Genomic DNA, 18155 nt, shown 5'->3' with positions numbered 1-18155 from the left:
GAGCCTAAAGCTTGGCTCAGGGCTCATTTAGAGGGGTTCAACCTGTCCCTGTAGACATTAAAGTCCCCACCCACCAGATCATCCATGGAAAAAGCAATTTCCTGAACCAAATTCCCTATTTTTGTGCTCCCTGACCAAAGGATCGGGATCCTTACTGTTGGATGACACCCAGGATATCTTGTAGTTACTTATCCCAGGAAGCTTTTTCCAAGCCAGCTTCAAAGTGTTTACACCAGTGTCAGTAACCCTCAGGTCTTGGATGGTCGGGATGGGGTGGGAATCTCCAGGAGGAGCTGGAAAATGAACCAGGATAAGATTTCAGCTCAGTCCCAGAGCAGCAGGTTCACAACTCTAAGTTAGGGTGGAGAAGAAAAATTTGGGCATTCATTCAATATTTACTTTCCAGGCATTATCCAGGGATGCCAGGCTGAAATTCCTAATGGATCCATGGATTCCAAGCTGAGGAATCTCATCCCCACCTCTTCCTACCCACACCAAACTGGTGACACACATGAGGGACATGAGAAGGGCTCCAAGAGAGGATGGATCATCCACACACATCTTCAAATTCCATGAAAAACTCATTGAGATGAACTCAGGCGGAAAAGACACTGAAAGGAGCCAGAACTCCACGTTGGAAGAGGCAAAGCCACAATCCAAAGAATTCCCAAAACCCCAGTGCTGGTGAGCGACCCTGGGTGGTGCCTGCGGAGAGGCTCCCGCATTCCCGAGGTGGCTGTGGATAAATAATTCCGGGAAGTGATCCAGGACTGTCCAACGTGCCAGAAGGACGTGTCCCCTCCCTCCCACGGGAACAGCCATGGATTATTGCCACCAGCAGTGAGGGCTGCTCGTGCCTCCACCATCCACAGGACACCCTGAGTTGGATCTACCAGGATCATGGAGTCCAACTCTTAAAAGGATGAACGCAGGGATTGAACCCAAAACTTTGGTGTTTTTAGCACCAGGCTCTGACCCAACGGAGCCAATCCCAACACCATCAATCCAAGCTTTGCATCCCAACTCAAGGAGGGTTTTTCCAGCGGGATTTACCTGTGTGGTGAGTCAGGGTCACCTCCGGCCCCTCGGTCCTGCTGAACACAGCCCGGACACTGACCCTGTACAGGGTGTTGGGCATCAGGTGGTCAATCCGGTGAGCCAACACTCGGCTGCCCAGGTACTGAGTCCTGGCAACCTGTTTTCCTGTAAAAACAGGGATATTTCAGAGGCTGGAGCTCACTTCCTTCCTCCAAAGGAAATTGCTGCCCTGCTGTCCCAGAGCTTTGGGGATTATCTCCATAAATAAAACCATGGAAACAAGGTGAGAAGGAGCCGTCACCAAGAGCAGGATCTCCTTCCTACCCCCAGGAGCAGGTCAGGAATTTGGGAAGGTGCTTGGAACGCCCTTTCCCTGCTCACCTTTACCTGCTCCCACGGGGCTCCAGGTGAGTTTGAATTTGGTGGCAGCAGCTGTTGCACTCCAGGCTACGGACAGGCTGGTGCTGGTGTGGGACATCACCTTGAAGTTGGAGACGGATCCCAGAGGATCTGCAGGATGGAGACAACATCAGGAGTGTCCTGATTCCCGTCCAAAGGCTCATCATTGACACTTTAATGGGTCAAAATGGTATCAAAGGGTTCAAAATGGCGGCTTTGCTTATCCTTGCTGTCTCCTCATCCTCACTTGGAGAGACACCACTTTCTACTGCTTGAGGTCATCAATGAGCACGTTCTGCTCTAGATCCAGTGGGAGCAAGGCCAGGACAGGCAGCTCAGGGATCCATGGAGTCAGGAGATCCATATCCCAGTGCCCCAGGTGGAATACCCACCCAGAGCTCCCGCAGCTGCTGAATAGTCCCCGTTCTCTTCCTCACAAGGGTCAGGCCATTATCCCCATATGGTATTCCAGGGTTTCCAATCACCTGCTGCCGCTTTGGAACCTCTTCCAAAGATCCCACCTCTGCTTTTGGATCAACATTCCTGCCTCTCCTCCACGCCCAGGGCAGCAGCCCAGAAGTTTGAGAGAGAGGGACAAGATTTACCCATCAACTTTCCCTATTTTACACAAAGGATTCGCCTTTTGTCCAGGGAATCTGATCTTCCAGGAGGATTCCTTTGGAATTGTGGAATTCTTTGAGGCAGGGGACAGCCCTTTTCACCAAGCAGAAAGGACCACATTAGGATGTGCTATGGTCCTTATCTTCCTATGGTTTCCTACAGCAGAATTTACCCAGATTTCCTATTTTTCATATTTTTTTTCAGATGGATTCTAACATTGTTGAGGAATTAACCATTGGTCTGGATTTTGGGATACCTGGAAGCTCAGTGAGTGCAGATTGAACACTTCACCACTGGAGAGGGACTTTGGACAAGGGCCTGGAGGGACAGGACAAGGGGAGTGGCTTTAAGCTGAAAGAAAGCAGGGATAGATGGGATATCGGGAAGGAATTCCTGGCTGGGAGGATGGGACGCCCTGGCACAGGGTGCCCAGAGAAGCTGTGGCTGCCCCTGGATCCCTGGCAGTGCCCAAGGCCAGGCTGGACGGAGCTTGGAGCAGCCTGGGACAGTGGAAGGTGTTGGAACAAGATGGGCTTCCAACCCTTCCAACCCTTCCAGCCCCAACCAATCTGGGATTCAATGACATCTGAAGCTCTGCCCAAGCCCAGAGCACGGGAAAAGACCCAGTCACGGATGCACAAGGTCGAACCGGATACACAGAGGTTATGTTCTGTAGCAGCTACTCCACCATCCCACCCACACTCACCCGTCCTGGCCGAGGTGGTGATCCCGGGGCCCTCCCCGGAGCTGAAGAGCACGGACAGGGAAATCACGTACTCGGTGTCGGGGGCCAGGCCGCGGAGCTGGTGGGACGTCACCGACTTGTTGAGGGCCAGGTGACGAGGACGGTCCTTGCCAAAGAATTCTTTGGAAGAGAAAATAAAGCACAAGAGGAGGAAGAGTCTGGTGAGCAGCTCTGTTGCATCCTGGGATATCCACCATGCTCCCAGCAGAACCTCTGCTGGAGGACACCTGTTCCAGGACAATTCAGGAGGAATTTCTGCATGGAAAGGGTGGTCAGGCATTGGAAGAGGCTGCCCAGGGAGGTTTGGAGTCCGCAGTCCTGGAGGTGTCCAAGGAAGAACTGGATGTGGCATCCCAAGCTGGGGATTGGGCACAGTTTGGACTTGGAGGTCTTTTCCAACCTCAGTGATCCTGGGATTCCATGCGTTCACTGGGGCAAGGGAGAGTTTTCCTATTGTTATTTATTTTGGAATTTTAATACCTAAAGGATCCCAACCAGTTGAGAGGAACTGAGTCCAAACCAGCTCTCACTTCCAGGGCCCACAGGAATGTGGGAATGTTCCCTGTCCCCTTCCTGGGGATTCCTGGCATTCACTCTGTGTTGGGCTGGGGCCAGGTTGGTGCCTCAGGGCCAGGAATAATCCCTGGCTTCAGTTTAAATTCTGGAATTGTGGGAGAGGCTGCTCAGAGCAGTTCATGACCTGGAAGCCAGATTCCTGAGGTTCTCCCATTCCAGGGAGAGCAGAGACAGATCTCACCTGGTGTTGGACCCCAGGCCACTCTGTAGCCGGTGGCCCCCGCGACCGAATCCCAGGACACCAGGAGGCTGTTGATGGAAATCTCGCTCACTTTCAGCATCTGGACAGTGCTGGATGCCACTGCAGGAGGGAAGAGTTGCCCAGTTCCATCGAGGTCCCAGCAGCTTCAAAGAGGTCCCCAAAGCCAACAATGCAGGGGAGTGACAGAAGTGACACCAGCTCCGTGACCCCTGAGTCTGCATGGGCTGAATGCCACCCCTGCTGCAGGACACTCACCCGTGGTGGCTTTGCCGCTCACCACTGGCCCCTCGATGTCCCCAAAGATGGGGTTGATGGTCACTGTGTGCTCCGTGCCCGGTTCCAGCCCCTGGATCATGTAGAAGCTGTAGGAGCTGCTGAGGGTCACGTCCTGGATGCTGCCCTCTGCGAAAGGGAACGGTGTTTCCTGGGTCAGCCCACCCCACCCTGGACACACCGGGACCATCCTGGGTGGGTGCAGGTGGAAAAAACCCACATCCACCCGGGAAGAGCTCAGGGATCACTGAGGTAACTCAGGGATTTACAAAGAAAAGGAAATAACATCAGGAAAACCCCAAAACAGGCATGCTGGGGCCTGTGAGTGATCCCATAAAAGGGTCCACACCCTCCACCCTGGCTGACTCCATGCTGGAATCATCCTGCCTTCCCTACAGGAATTAGAGCCAATGATGCCCCAAACCCCAGTTTTAGTCTCCTTGTTGAGGACCCAGCTCAGCTAAACCTGCCCAGCAGGAGAAGAGTTAAAACCGAATTCCTGTGGATCCACCCCTGCTTCCCAGGGGCAGGGAGGTGCAGGCAGCAGGATGTTGAGGAAAACCTCTAAAAGAAGGAAAATGCCTTTTCCAGTTTGGTCACTGGATGGTGCCACGTCCCCATTTTCTGTCCCAGCAGCACCCGGAGCCCCATCCCCCTTTTCCCACCTGCTCTCCACATCCCCCATCTCCAGTTTGTGTTTATCTAATCCCGGTTTTAAAAGTCAGACGAGGAAAACCAGTCCCCTCCTGGGCTTGGGATGGGCACCAGGGTCTGGATCCCATCACTGCATCCCTAATCCCGGGATGGGATGGAGTGTGGGAAGAGGACCCAGAGGCCAGGGGGGGCTGCCCTTGGGATATTGCCACTCCTGGAATTGGGGTGAGCTGGTACCAGGTGAAAAAGCAGCTGGAAAATCAGGGGGTGGAGGTGATGTGTTCTTCCTGTTCCACCTGAGAAGGTTGTCCAACTGTCCCCTCAGTGTCCCCATTCCCAGACCGAACTCCATTCCTGGCTGGGATATTGGGCATAGGCTGGGAAAACTGCTGAGTTTTGGGGTGTGCTGTGAGAAAAGTTGATTACAAAGCAGTAAAAGCCATTTTATGTCTTCCCCGTAAAGATTTTTCCCTCCTGGTGACCTTTGGAGCTGTTCTCCCACTAATCCCCCCTGCTCCTGGTGGGAGATGTCTCCTTCCATCATAACCAGGGGAGATGAGGGAGAGGAAAATGTGGTTTTTATTCACAGCCTGGGATAGAGCCCAGGTGTCCTGACATCCCTGAGCCCCAGAAAAATCCATCACCCAAGGCCAAAATCTGCCACCAAACCGGAATTTCTCACTCCTGCTCCCCTCCCAGAACCACAGAAAATATGTTTGGGTTCAGGGTAGGGGAAAAGCTCCAGCTGGAAAGGTGGATCTGTCTCGAAACTCCCAAATTTGCCTAAAAATGAGGATTTTAGGGGATGCAACCAGGTTTTAGTGCTGCAGAGAGAAATGCAATGAACACAGGCATTTCCAGGCTGTCCCCCCAAAATCCCTGTACTCAGCTGTCCCCCAAGAAAGGGGTGACCCCAAATACTCAGGGGCTGTGCAGCTACACAGGGAGGGTTTTCCCAGCTCCTCTCAGCTATTCCAAGTCTCCTCAGGTCCAGCAAATCCAGCACGAATCCCATGTAACCAGCCTGGATCCACCAACCAGCTTTATGCAGAGCCAGGGCAGGAATTTTTGCTTCCACAGCAGAGAAAACTCCATTGGTCACAGACCCCCCCAAAAAAACCCCGAATTCCCTCTGGACAAAGATGGAATCCAATCCAATCCAATCCAAAGTGCATCCAACGCCTTGGGAATCTCACAGCTCTCATCTTTCCGTGTCCTGGGAACTGGTACAGCCTCCACCCCTGTCCGTACCTGCTGATGCCCAGGTGAGCCTGTATCCCGTTGCTCCCCGGACAGGGCTCCACCGGGCCTGCAGCGTGTCCGTGGTCTCGTTCTGCAGCAGGAGGTTTTCCACAGGCAGGAGCTTCACTGGAAAGAGGACAGGGAAGAAACTTTTCAGAGCATTGGGAGTGGAGGACTTTGTTGGCTCTCCATGAATGTTCCTCCAGCTCAGCTGGCTGAAGGGAATGCCTGGAAGGAGGTGGCCACGTGGAGGTTGGGTTCTGCTCCCAGGAAACAGGGACAGGAGGAGAGGGAATGGCCTCAGGCTGGGCCAGGGGAGGGGCAGGGTGGATATTGGGAAAAATCCCTTCATGGAAAGGGTGGTCAGGCACTGGCACAGCTGCCCAGGGCAGTGGTGGAGTCCCCATCCCTGAAGGGATTAAAAAGCCCTGTGCATGTGGCATTTGGGGACATGGCAGTGCTGGGAATGGTTGGATTTGGGGATCCTAGAGGGTTTTTCCAGCCTTAATGATTCTGTGAGAGGGATTTCCAGGAGCTCCTGCCCGGGGGCTGAAGGCATCTCATGAACCACAGGTAGAACAGCCCAACCTGTGACTGTCCAGGACCAAACATCTCTGAGCACCAACCTTGTGCAGTGTGGGTGCAAAACAGGAGGGAAAATGATCTCCCACCCTTCCCCCAGGCTGCAGGATGATGGTGTTGAGGATGTCCACGTCCATGAAGCAAGAGTTAGGATGGAGTTGGGAAGGTCCTGGTGCATGAGGGCACCAACTCTGAGGTGGGGACACAACACCTGGGAACAAAAGGGACCAACCACGGGGTCGCAGCTCTTACGTGTCCTCCCCAGAGCAGCCACGGGCTGGCTCGGGCCCTCAGCATACACGGCATAGATGCTGATGCTGTATTCCCGGTCCTCCTGCAGGTTTTCCAGCACGTGGGAAGAGACGTCGCCCCGCAGGATCTGCTCAAAGGTCGTCCCGGGCTTGTTGGCTGCAAAATCAAGGAGAAAAGGGATGGTGAAGCCTTCCCATGAAGGAATCCCATGGGAATGTCTTCACACTGTGGAGATGGCTCAGAGGCACGGTTGGAGTTTCCCAATCCATGTGGTGTTGCTGGGAATTCTGGCTGTGCTGTCCCAGCCCTCAGAGCGCACAGAGGAGAGCGGGAGCCATCCCGAAGGTTTGAACTCATCCCAAATCCCCACCAGAGCAGGCACTTGAGTGGGAAAAACATCTGGATGTGGCAGGGCAAACAACGAATTCACGGCATCACCCTCAGCTTGTTCTTCCAAGAGAAGTCCTTCCAAGGACTCTCCTCTATCCTGGAGGAACCACAGTGTTTGGCAAAGTCTATCCTGGACTCATTCCAGAGTCACGCCAGGAATTAACAGCACCTTCCCTGTCCTTGGGTCACTCCTCCTTTTAAAGCAAACACCACGATAAAATAAGAAAAATCAATAAAAATGGGTTAAAATTAATACAATTAATAAAAAATTAATAAAACCTCACCCCTGGGGATGTAGATCTTGTAGCCCTCCAGTTTGCCCAGGGGAGGTGTCCAAGCCACCTTCAGGCTGAAAAGCCCTTCTTCTATCACACGGAAATTGGTGACTGGAGGCACTGGAGCTGTGGCGACACAAAAATAAGGCAGAAATGGAGGTGGCAGTGCTGGAATAATGGAAAAGATCCTTCAAAATTCTTTTGTCTTCAGGCACAGAGAGACACAGAGAGGAGAAGCACCAACTCTCCCTCAGCTGATGCCTTAAAATCAACAATCCCCCTCCTACCAACCCTTTGTCCCCCTGAAAATAGGGATGGACCATCCCAAGGCAGAAAGTTTGGGAGTTTTCTCTGGGAATGGTGTTGGGATCTGAAATATCCACCCCCCAGGCAGAGAACATCTACCCCGGGCAGGGGAAACTCCGCAGTTCTTGCAGACTGTGCAGGAATCAAGGCCATGAATCAAACCCTGCTTTGCTCCCACAGCCACAATTCCAAGGGAGAGGAGCCCATTTGGATCCAGCCAGCCACGGCAGACGGATTTATAGCTCCTGCCTCTGGCTTCATGTTGGGGATAATAAGAAGAGAGATCAAATGGCTTCATTTCCACCCATAAAGACATTCCATCTTCTCCCTGGCAAGTACAGATGAGTCAACCTCATTGAGGAGCTTTATTTATTCATCCTGTCAGAGACCTTCCCTCAAGGAGACAAACAATCCCAGACATCGCAGGGGCTGCGGGGAGGAACAAAAGGCAGGGAAGAAAGGAATAATTCTTTAAAAAACCCCTCGGGAAAAGCAGGGTTGGTGCTTCATCCAGGGAGGGGAGTGGGATTAGTGAACCCCCTAAATTCTGAAAATCCCTAAAAGCAGAGACCATAAAAGTCCAGTCCAACTTTCAAATGGTCTCCTGACGTATCCCTATAGCCTTTCTTGGGAACTGAGATTCCTCCTTTGGGTGGGGACACCCCTCAAAGTCACCCCTTGAGGGTCAGCAGAAGAGATTTCCCCCTTGGTCTGGGTGAATGACATCAATCTCTACTTTAAAAATTGGGGGTTTTTGCTGATTTTATTACAATTACTTTAATAGTTATCATACTAAATCATTAATTTTAATACAAACATCCCTGTTTGCCATCTTTAATCCTTGGACAAAGGTTCAACCACACCTCTATAAATGCTTAGATTTAATCCGTTGACAATACGGGGCTGGGATTGGATCCAGCCCCATCCAGTCTCCTCTTGGAGAAGTTTGGAAAGCAAAGAGGTTCTTCCTGCACCTCAGGACTCAATACAAGCTTCTCTAATAAACTTTGAAGCTCCACCTCCACCCATGCCACCATCCATGCATCCATGCATCCATTCCTCCATCCATCATCCATCCATCATCATCCATCCAACCTCCATCCATCCATCCATCCATCTGCCCATCCACCCATCATCATCCATCCATCCCTCATCCATCCATCCATCCATCCCTCCACTCATCGTCATCCATCCATCATCCATCCCTCCATCCATCCCTCATCCATCCATCCCTCATCCACCCATCCCTCATCCATCCATCCATCCCTCATCCGTCCATCTGTCCCACCATCATCCACCCATCCATCCATCCATCCATCCCTCATCCACCCATCCATCCAACCATCCATCCCTCCACTCATCGTCATCCGTCCATCATCCATCCCTCCATCCATCCCTCATCCACCCATCCCTCATCCACCCATCCGTCCCACCATCATCCACCCATCCATCCATCCATTCACCCATCCACCCATTCATCCATTCACCCATCCACCCATCCCTTATCCATCCATCCATCCATCTGTCTATCCACCCATCATCATCCATCCTCCATCCATTCGTCCATCTATCCATCCATCCATCCATCCCTCATCCATCCATCTACCCATCCACTCATCATCATCCATCCATCCATCCATCCATCCATCCATCCCTCCATCCATCCATCCCTCCACGCCTCTCTCCTCTCCAGCTTTGGGGTGGGTGTTTTCCTCAGGGGTGGCCCAGGGGACACTCACTTGTTTTCCCTTTGACGGCTGCCGGCTCCCCGAGGGTCCCTCCATAGCTGGCCCTCACTGTGAGCACGTATTTGGTGCTGGGCTTCAGATCTGTCACCAGCACCGTGGTTGTGTCCCCATCCACCTCCATCTGTCACACAGGGGGACAAGGGACACCGTTACACCACCACAGCAGAACATCAGGTCAGCAGCACCTCCCACACCTGCTCAAGGTGACTTCCATGAGCAGGAGCCTCTTAAAACCCTGACTCAGATGTTGTGATCCTTAAATTGTGGAATAGCCCATGGAATAAAACATGGAGAACGTGTTAAGGCTAAAGGTGATCTCAAAGTCCTTTGAAGAAAAGGAAGGAAATAAAGTTCCTTTCAAGCTCAGAGAGGGAAATGTTGATGTAACCCGAGGGCAAGAGACGGAAACAGAACTTCTGTGTTTTCCATGTTATTATGAGATCCTGAAGCTGCCAAGGATCATCATCCCAGTTAAATACAACCTTAATAATTAATACAATTAATAATCTTCACCTTAATAATTTAAGCTTTCATAGCTTTGTTCTATTATTAGGAATCAAAGCTTTTAGGGCAAATATCGTCTACCCTTCAGCTTTGATCCCAAACTTTGTGCAGTGTGGGATGAGCTGGAGCACACGGCAGCATCCCTCACACAAGGACATGGAAAATTCTGAAACCCATGGAGATCTTACCAAAATGAACAACCTTGGCAGCAGGAAGATGGGATTGAGTGGTGATATCATAAAGGTAAGGAGAGAAAGGATTGGATATTGGGAAGACTGGGTGTCCCCACCTAACCCAGCATGACCCCCCAACATTGGGAACTGAACCCCAACACTGGGAATTGAAACTGGTGGATCCCATGGTGGATCTACACCTTCACTTTAACCCTCAGGAATTCCTGCCAATCCCATTGTGCCAGGATGGCTGAGGGATGTGGTGCCACCTCCTAATCCGGCTGTGCCATCAACATGGGATGAATCCCAACTTTGGGAACTGAACCCCAACACTGGGAATTGAAACTGGTGGATCCCGTGGTGGATCTACACCTTCACTTTAACCCTCAGGAATTCCTGCCAATCCCATTGTGCCAGGATGGCTGAGGGATGTGGTGCCACCTCCTAGTCCGGCTGTGCCATCAACATGGGATAAATCCCCAACTTTGGGAACTGAACCCCGACACTGGGAACTGATCTCCAATGCTGGGACATGAAACCCAACACCGGGAACTGAAACTGGTGCCCTGGAAAACGGGAACACAACCCTACCTGTCGCTGGTGCTCCGGGTCCGGCTGTCCCGGGGGCAGCGAGGGGTGGACATGGACACGGTACCCTGTCACCCTGCCCGTGGCTGCCACCCACGAGAGCCTCAGGGAGCTGTGGCTGTGCTCGCTGACACGCAGCTCCCGGGGGCCCAGGATCTGCTCAGCTGCAAAAACACAAAGGAAAGAGCTTGGATTGGATTCAAACGTGTGGAAGTTCATGGATGGAGTCAACATATTCCACACAGAGAAATCGCTTAGGCTGGGAGCACAGGGACACTTGGGATCTGTTTCCAGACAGGAGATGCTCCAGCAGAATTTTTTTGGCCAATTTTTTGACAGCACAAAGGGGGAAATCAAAACTGGTTCTGGTTACACTTCCCCAGTGAACACCTGGTGAATGCACAAGGCAGCAGCTCCTCCCTGCCCTTCTCTTTCCTGACACTGGACAAACCTGCCAGGAAGCTTGGACTCTCCATGGAATGTCACAGGAAGCCCTGAAGTGCTGCAGAACCGCAGAAGAAGCCAAAAAAAAGAGACCCTTTAAAATCTCAGGTGATGTTCTCCCCATTTCTGCCCCAAGCTTTTAACTCATCTCCTCAGGAGCTCATGAGCCAAGAAGGGGCAGGAATTCAGTGCCATCACCTCTGGATTCACTGCAGCATCAGGATCTCTTTGAGGAGACATCTGGATCTCTTTGGAAATCTCTTTGGAGATTCCTTTGGAAATCCCTTTGGTTGCTCTTTGCATTTTTTGCAAGGAATGAAGTTCCTGCTGAGACCTCGAGCTGGGCTGCCAGAATTCCCTGTGACAATCCCACGATGAAAATACCCCAAGGAGCAGAAATACTGCCCCATCCCATTGCTGCTCCTTTTGTTTGATCCAGCATCAAAATTCCCAGGAATCTGGTATCCCTAAACAAACCATGGAGAGGCAGCCACAAGAAGAACACCCAGGAGCACTGTGCCAAAGCAGGAGCTGCTCCATGAGCTGGTCGCTCCTCTAGGATAACCCAACCCCTCAAGCTCCCTCCGAAGGATGTGGGAGGTTCATCCCCATGGAAGAACATCCAGAGGGTGGTCTGAGCAGATGGAAAGCAGGATCAAGGGAGAACCTGGACACACCTTGCACCCTCTGCTTGACAGGACGTGGTGGCTCTGAGGCGGTGAAGCAGAGCCTCCGAGAGAGTTTGGGAGCCACGTTTGGGAGCAGCTGGAAATCTTCCACGTAAAGCACGTGCTCCGCAGCGGGATCTGAAGCAATCCTGCCCAGCTCGTTCTTGTCAGCATCCTTAATCCCTAGGGGAAGGAAAGAGCAGGAAAAGAGGACATCAAACACCATCCATGGGGCAGGGTAGGCTTTGGAAAGGGGGAGCAACGTCCTGGACTTTGACACCAATTTTGGGTCGTGCTGCCAAGGAGAAGAAGGGAACAAGGAGTGGAGTCTCAAGCTGGATGGGAGAAGCAGAGGAAGCCTCTTCCACCAGGGAAAAGAGGTCAGGATTTCTCCAGAGGTGTCACAGAGATTGTCCCAGGGCTGCTCATGGGCTGAGAGGTGGGAAAATAAAGGAATAGGGCAGGATCTGGCCTCGTCCTTCCCACTGGACACAGAGACATTCCTGTGCTGAGCAGACAATGGGATTCTGGGAGGCTGTTCGAAAATTCCAGCGTGTTCCTGTGGCTGAACCAAAAAAAGGGGGAACAGCCCACCCAAGAAACCAACCCTTCCCCAATTTTCACCTCACATGGGTTCAAATCAACCTGGTTGCTCTTGGTAACGAAATCCCACCACCATTCCTGTCATTCCCTGAAATTCTTGGGGAAGGATTTGACTGGTGGGATCTCACTCTTGGGGGTGGGGAGAGCAATGGAACCTTTCCTTGCTCATGGAATTATCCTGAGAGACATTTCTGAGTCAGTCGCTGAACCCCGTTAAGAGAAACCTTCAGAAGCAAAAGCATTTTGAGGCTGGTTTTTTTTTTTTGATGCCACATCGAAACATTTTGAAATTTATGGAACCTTTTATTGAACACCTTCTGAATTCCCAAGTGGCTTTGACAGACGCAAAATCCCAGATTCCCACTGAATAAATCAGTTATGGACAACAACAACAATAGCCAAGAAAACAACAACAAAATGTTGATTTTCCTGGACTTGCAGTGGTTTCCAAAGGCGGAGCCTGGGGGTGGGGCAATTTTCAGGGAAGAGGGTGTTGTGAGTCAGGAATATTCCCCAGGGAGAAGAATCAGGGTTGCTCACACAGAGGTTTTGATGGCCTCACGTACCCACAGCAAACGCTGTCACCCCCCCATCCTGCAGGATCTGGGCTCCCTCTTCCACGGAATCGCTGGATTTCCCATCTGTGAGCAGAACCAGCACCTGCAAGAGTTGGGATAAGAGCCAGGGAAGGAACAACACAACATCAGGAGGTCACAGTGACAGCTGTGGGCTTTCACACTGATGAAATCCCTCTCGGAATGAAATCCTTCAAAGCCCAACACCTCTGGGGAAACTCCCACGGAATCACTTCCACGAGCTGGGAAGGAGCAGAGCTGCTCCCAACAGCATCTTCTCTGCATGTCCCTCCTGCCCTTGTGCCTCACCTCTGCTTGGGCAGCAATTCCAGGAGGAAATTCCTGCCAGCACAGGAGAGGATTCATCCCTACAAGTCCTCATGAGCAGCTCCTAAGGGAGCTCTAGGTTTGGATTAGATATTAGGAAGGAATCTTCCCTGTGGAGAAGGACAACTTGCAAGATCATGGAGTGACAGGACAAAGTGGGAATGGCTTCCCAGTGCCAGAGGGCAGTGCTGGATGGGAAACGGGGAAGGAAATCCTGGCTGGGAGGGTGGGCAGGGGCTGGAATGGAATTCCCAGAGCAGCTGGGGCTGCCCCTGGATCCCTGGAAGTGTCCAAGGCCAGGCTGGACATTGGGGCTTGGAGCAGCCTGGGACAGTGGGAGGTGTCCCTGCCCATGGCAGGGGGGTGGAATTGGATGGGCTTTGGGATTCTCTTCCAACCCAAAGCATTCCAGGATTCTGGGATGACTCCACTGCTCCCTGGACAACACCTCAGGAGCTCACCCACCTTTGCTGCCTCCTCTCTCAGGGTGTCCTGGTGGGACAAAGCCTGAGCTGCAAACGCCAGGGCTGAGCCTGTTTGGAGGCTGCTGCCTTTGGAGGAGAGATCCCGAATTGCATCCAGCATTTCTTTGATGGTCCCGTAATCCGTGAGCTCAATGCTCATCCTGGGAATGAGAAATGGGGGAATAAAGAGCAAGGGATGCACTGAAAATGGCAATAACCAGTGATAATGTTGACATTTAGTTTCCAGTTGCCCAGAGCAGCTGTGGCTGCCCCTGGATCCCTGGCAGTGTCCAAGGCCAGGTGGGACAGGGCTTGGAGCAGCCTGGGATAGTGGGAGGTGTCCCTGCCCATGGCAGCTGGAATGAAATGGTCTTGAAGGGCCCTTCCCACCCAAACCATTCCATGGATTCAACTCATGACAAGAAGTTCTCTTTACAGTGGTCAGGGCAGTGCAGGGAATGAGCCCCAGACCGTGGTACCACAACCCAGGACCTAAACTTAATGGAATTTAATGGAATTTGAATGTCAAACCCTTCCTTCCCGCCCTGGAAGAATTCCCTGTGGCCGAGCACCTCTGGATGACTCCGCTGAGGGTTCCACTCTTGCTCAGTGGTTCCCCAGAGCTGCAGGAGCTCTTTATCCATGGCCATGAGTTGGATTCCAGGAATCCAGCAGTGGCTGGAGGAGGATGGACAGACCCACCTTGGTGTCTCCCCGTACAGAGCCAGGCCCAGCCGGACGCCTCCTCTTCCCATCTCTGTGTTCTCGAAGGATCTGGCCACGCTCCCGATGAAATCCCGGAGCAGCTGGGAGCTCTCTGTCCCTGCGCCCTCCGACAGCCCAACGAGGAACAGAACATCGGCCACCTCTGATGTCCTGCAGGCTGGGGGACAAGAGGGACAGGGAGGTTCATCCCACACCATGGAATGAGGAAAACCCCCCCGGAGCCACCTGAATTCCCAGGATACCGAAGGGAAGGGAGAGAGATGGAGGGACCGTGTTTAGGTGCTTCCCAGAGCAACAAGTGCTGTGTTTTCCTTAATTTCCTCTGAATTCCTCCTTTGGATGTTCTGACCCAGGAGAAGTTTCTCATCCAGAGATGCCCCATCCCAGGAAGTGTCCAAAGCCAGGAGCAACCTGGGATAGTGGAAGGTGTCCCTGTCTGTGGCGGGGTGGGACTCAATCACCTTTAAAAGGCGCCTTCCAACTCCAACTATTCCATGATTTAAACAACGAATCCCAAATTCCAGCTCCATCGAAGCTTGCAGGTCCGTAGGACCCTCCGGAAACCTGGGGATTCCGTCTTCCCAGAGACACACACAGAGCCCTGAGCCACCCCCAACCGAAATTCGGGAATGTGGCAGCTCTGCCATCCCATCAACCATCCCGGGATTCATATCAGGGCCACCTCTGGAGATGTGGGACCACCGCACCCTGGGCATGAGCAGCACCTTGTGCAAAGAACGAACAACTGGAGCGGTTTTCCAAGCTATCCCACGACAGCTCCAACAGCAGGGAAGGGACAGGAGTACAGGGAAATTTCCTTAAGCACCATCAAGGCATTTTTCCCTTCCCAGTGTTCCCTCCTAACTGAATTCCCTATTTTTTAGGCGTTCCATAAATCCATTTCAGCGACAGGAATCTGATGACTTTTCGGGACGCTTCAACTCACGAAGGCTCTGCGAAGGATATGGAAAATTTGCATTTTTCCTTGGAACTTCTCTCCCTTGCAGGCAGTTTTTCCAGACCCTGCTGGAGGAGGGAGTTAGATCTTCCTCACCGCGATCAGGCTCAACCTTGTCCCATTTTTTTCCCTGTTTTTTTTGTCATTTCGGATTTTATCCAGCCTTGACTTTCACCTGCAGGTCTGGACTTGCTCCAGCCGGGCTGGAGAATCTGTCCCAGTTTCCAGGGAGAGGAGCTGGCTGTGTTTCCCAGGATTCTGCTGCACATGGGAAACCTGTTTTAACCTGACCTCTTCAATTCCCTGGATTTTCATCCCACTCCTACCAGCAGGATCCCCAAAGGGCTCGGAAATATTCAGGTTTTGTGCTGTCCCTCATTGCTGCACCCCTGATTAATCCCCTTTGGCCACCAGCAGGAGAAGGGATCATTTTCCAGCTGTGGATGGATGTTATTCAAGGATTTGGTGGTTTTCATTCTTCTTTTTGCCTCCTGAGTTCTTCCCAACTTTGTTTACTGCAGAAAAATAGGGATTGGCTCTTTTGGGGTTAAAATAGGGAATACAAAGCACTTTTCCTTGAGGAAAAACAGGAGACAATTATTTCAGTTTTTCTTTCCACAGATTTCCTTGTCCAGGGAGTCTTGGAAGCAGCTCAGCTGCTCATGGATCCTTTCCCAGCTGCTGTTTCTATCTTGGATCTATTCCTTTTCCACAGCTTTGGGATTTTGATATCCTTGTTCCCCCAGAAAGACTTGGAGGGAAGCAAATCCCAGTCCTGATCTCCATCCTCGGGCCTGGTGGAAATCCTTCAGCAGCTTCCCAAGGTAACCACACCCTGTACTCCCACCAGAAATTCCCAAGAAAATCCAGAACCACCCACCTCTCGGAGTGACTCCGGAAAGCGCCGATTTTCCTGCTTTTTTTGCCACAGTTTGGAAAACATCCTCAAAATCGGTATCAGAGGGGTCTTTGCTGCCTCATCCACATCCCAAATTCCCAGAGAGCCACCTCCATCCATCCTGATTCCTGAGAGTCTTCCTCACCCCACCCTCATTTGCATCCAGGGAAAATGAGGAGGACAACAACAAATTTGGGATTCCAAAGGGCAGGATGGTGCCCTTTTCCCTAGAAAGGGGCAATCCCAGCCCGTTGTGGGCACTTTCCAGCTTGGCAAAAAATTCCCAAAAACCAGGAACCGCTGCTTGGATCAAACACCTGGAGCTGTCATGGGAAATGTGGGATGTTCAAGATCTTTGGATTGGTACCTTCTGGAGAAAATCCCACCCGGACAGCTCTATTAATCACAGGGGGATAGGATTGGATCCGGAATTTTCCATGCACCTCCAAACCGATCCAGTTCCATCCATCACAGCTTTCCCCGAGACATCTCCAAACGTTGATTTATTGCCCTGCTCCCAGCTTGGAATTAAACAGCATTAGAGTCAAGTTTATTGGTTAATTGATGGACAGCAGCTTAATCAAGTTAATTCCGGAGCCGATGCCGAAGATTCCATTAACTCCTTGTGGAATTTAATGGATTTAGATGGATTTGCACCTCCAAACCTGGGAGTTGTTGGAAAAAGAAGGATCCCACCCAGCCTGGGACAATCCTGGGAACTCTGGATTAGCTCTGGAGGATGGATCTCCCCTCCTGAGACCAAAACCACACCCTGGGTCATCCATGAGGCTCTTCCTTGGAATTCTTTTGCCTCCTGCTTTTTGGATCCAGCCCCTCATCCCCAAAAACTCTTTGTGGGCTTGCATGGAGCTGGGGACAGGTGAATCCTTGAGCTATCCCAGCTCCCTGGAAAGCAGGAGAAGGATTCAAGGCTTCCTTGAGGATTTTCCTCTCCCATTTCCTGTGTGGAGGCTGGAAGCAGGTCCTGGAATTCAGAGGAGGAATCAGGATGGGATTTGTCTTCCCTTTCTCCCCACTTTCCTCTGGAGCAGGAGGCAGAACAGAGGCAGGACACTGATCCCTGATTTCTCCATAAATCCCAGAGCAGGAATTCAGGCCCTGAATTCCTTTGGAGGCGCTCTGTTATCCTGGTGATCCCAATCCTAAATGGGAATTAACGGCACCACAGCTCCACCCCGACACATCCACGTGCGGATCCATGCCAGGAGCAGGAAAAGCTGCTTGGAAAAGGCATTGGAAGTGTCCCAGGTGGTGACCCAGGCGTCCCTTGTCACTTTGTCACTCACCTTCATGAGCAGCCCCAGCTCCGAAGGGCCCCGCGGCCACTGCCAGGACAAGGATCTGGGCACACAACATTCCCCTCGGGAAGCAGCTCCCGGAAATCCCTGGAGTCAGCACAGGGCCTGGAGAGTCCCTCACCTGCAGAGGGAAAGAGGTTGGAGCTGGGGCCACCCGTGGGTGATGTTCCCACCCACCCTCAGTGCCAGGAAAAGCTTTTCTCCCGCTAAAAAGGCTCCTCTTGGCTTGGGAACTTGGGATTAAAATCCAGAAATCCTTGAATTCCTTCATTTCTTTGCTAATGCCAAGAGTTCAGCTTTGTTCCTGCCTTTCCCAACACCCACCCGAGGCAACGAAGCCCAAAATGTGGTGGGATAAAAGCAGGAGGCGCTTCCTGCCTCAAATAATCCGGGAGAAAAGGCCAGGAAAATCAGGAATCACCTGACCCAACCCTGTTCCCCAGGCTCCTAAATCCAGGATGAACTTCCCAAGGATCCAGCCAGAGGGGTCTGGAATTCTGGTTATTGCTGGTGGTTTAACAACTCCTTAAAATTGCTGCAGAATTCCCCCTCTGGAAAACAGGGAATTCTCTCTATGGAGCAGAAGTGTCGCTGCCAAAAGGAAT

The 18155-nt window shown here is 51.9% G+C and overlaps 1 protein-coding gene across 1 annotated transcript in view; it reads right to left on the bottom strand.

The window, feature by feature from the left end:
- LOC309572248 (uncharacterized protein) overlaps positions 1-17608 on the bottom strand; it is a gene marked incomplete at both ends in the record, with an annotated part of 79810 nt that extends 62202 nt beyond the window's left edge. The window contains 16 exons of the mRNA XM_082280381.1: positions 156-293; positions 1054-1203; positions 1420-1548; positions 2765-2923; positions 3561-3680; positions 3837-3983; positions 5760-5876; positions 6585-6740; positions 7259-7375; positions 9295-9424; positions 10572-10732; positions 11690-11863; positions 12850-12943; positions 13651-13810; positions 14352-14532; positions 17539-17608. Coding sequence (XP_082136507.1) covers positions 156-293; positions 1054-1203; positions 1420-1548; positions 2765-2923; positions 3561-3680; positions 3837-3983; positions 5760-5876; positions 6585-6740; positions 7259-7375; positions 9295-9424; positions 10572-10732; positions 11690-11863; positions 12850-12943; positions 13651-13810; positions 14352-14532; positions 17539-17608 — 2203 coding nt within the window. The remainder of the gene's footprint in view (positions 1-155; positions 294-1053; positions 1204-1419; positions 1549-2764; positions 2924-3560; positions 3681-3836; positions 3984-5759; positions 5877-6584; positions 6741-7258; positions 7376-9294; positions 9425-10571; positions 10733-11689; positions 11864-12849; positions 12944-13650; positions 13811-14351; positions 14533-17538) is intronic.
- Positions 17609-18155: the final 547 nt, after the last annotated feature.

The sequence above is a fragment of the Coloeus monedula genome (assembly GCF_965178545.1).
Source record: "Coloeus monedula genome assembly, chromosome: 4".
NCBI classification, from domain to species: Eukaryota; Metazoa; Chordata; class Aves; order Passeriformes; family Corvidae; genus Coloeus; species Coloeus monedula.
The sequence above is the reverse complement of the archived record's forward strand: the minus strand, read 5'-3'. Positions and strand labels throughout refer to the sequence as shown.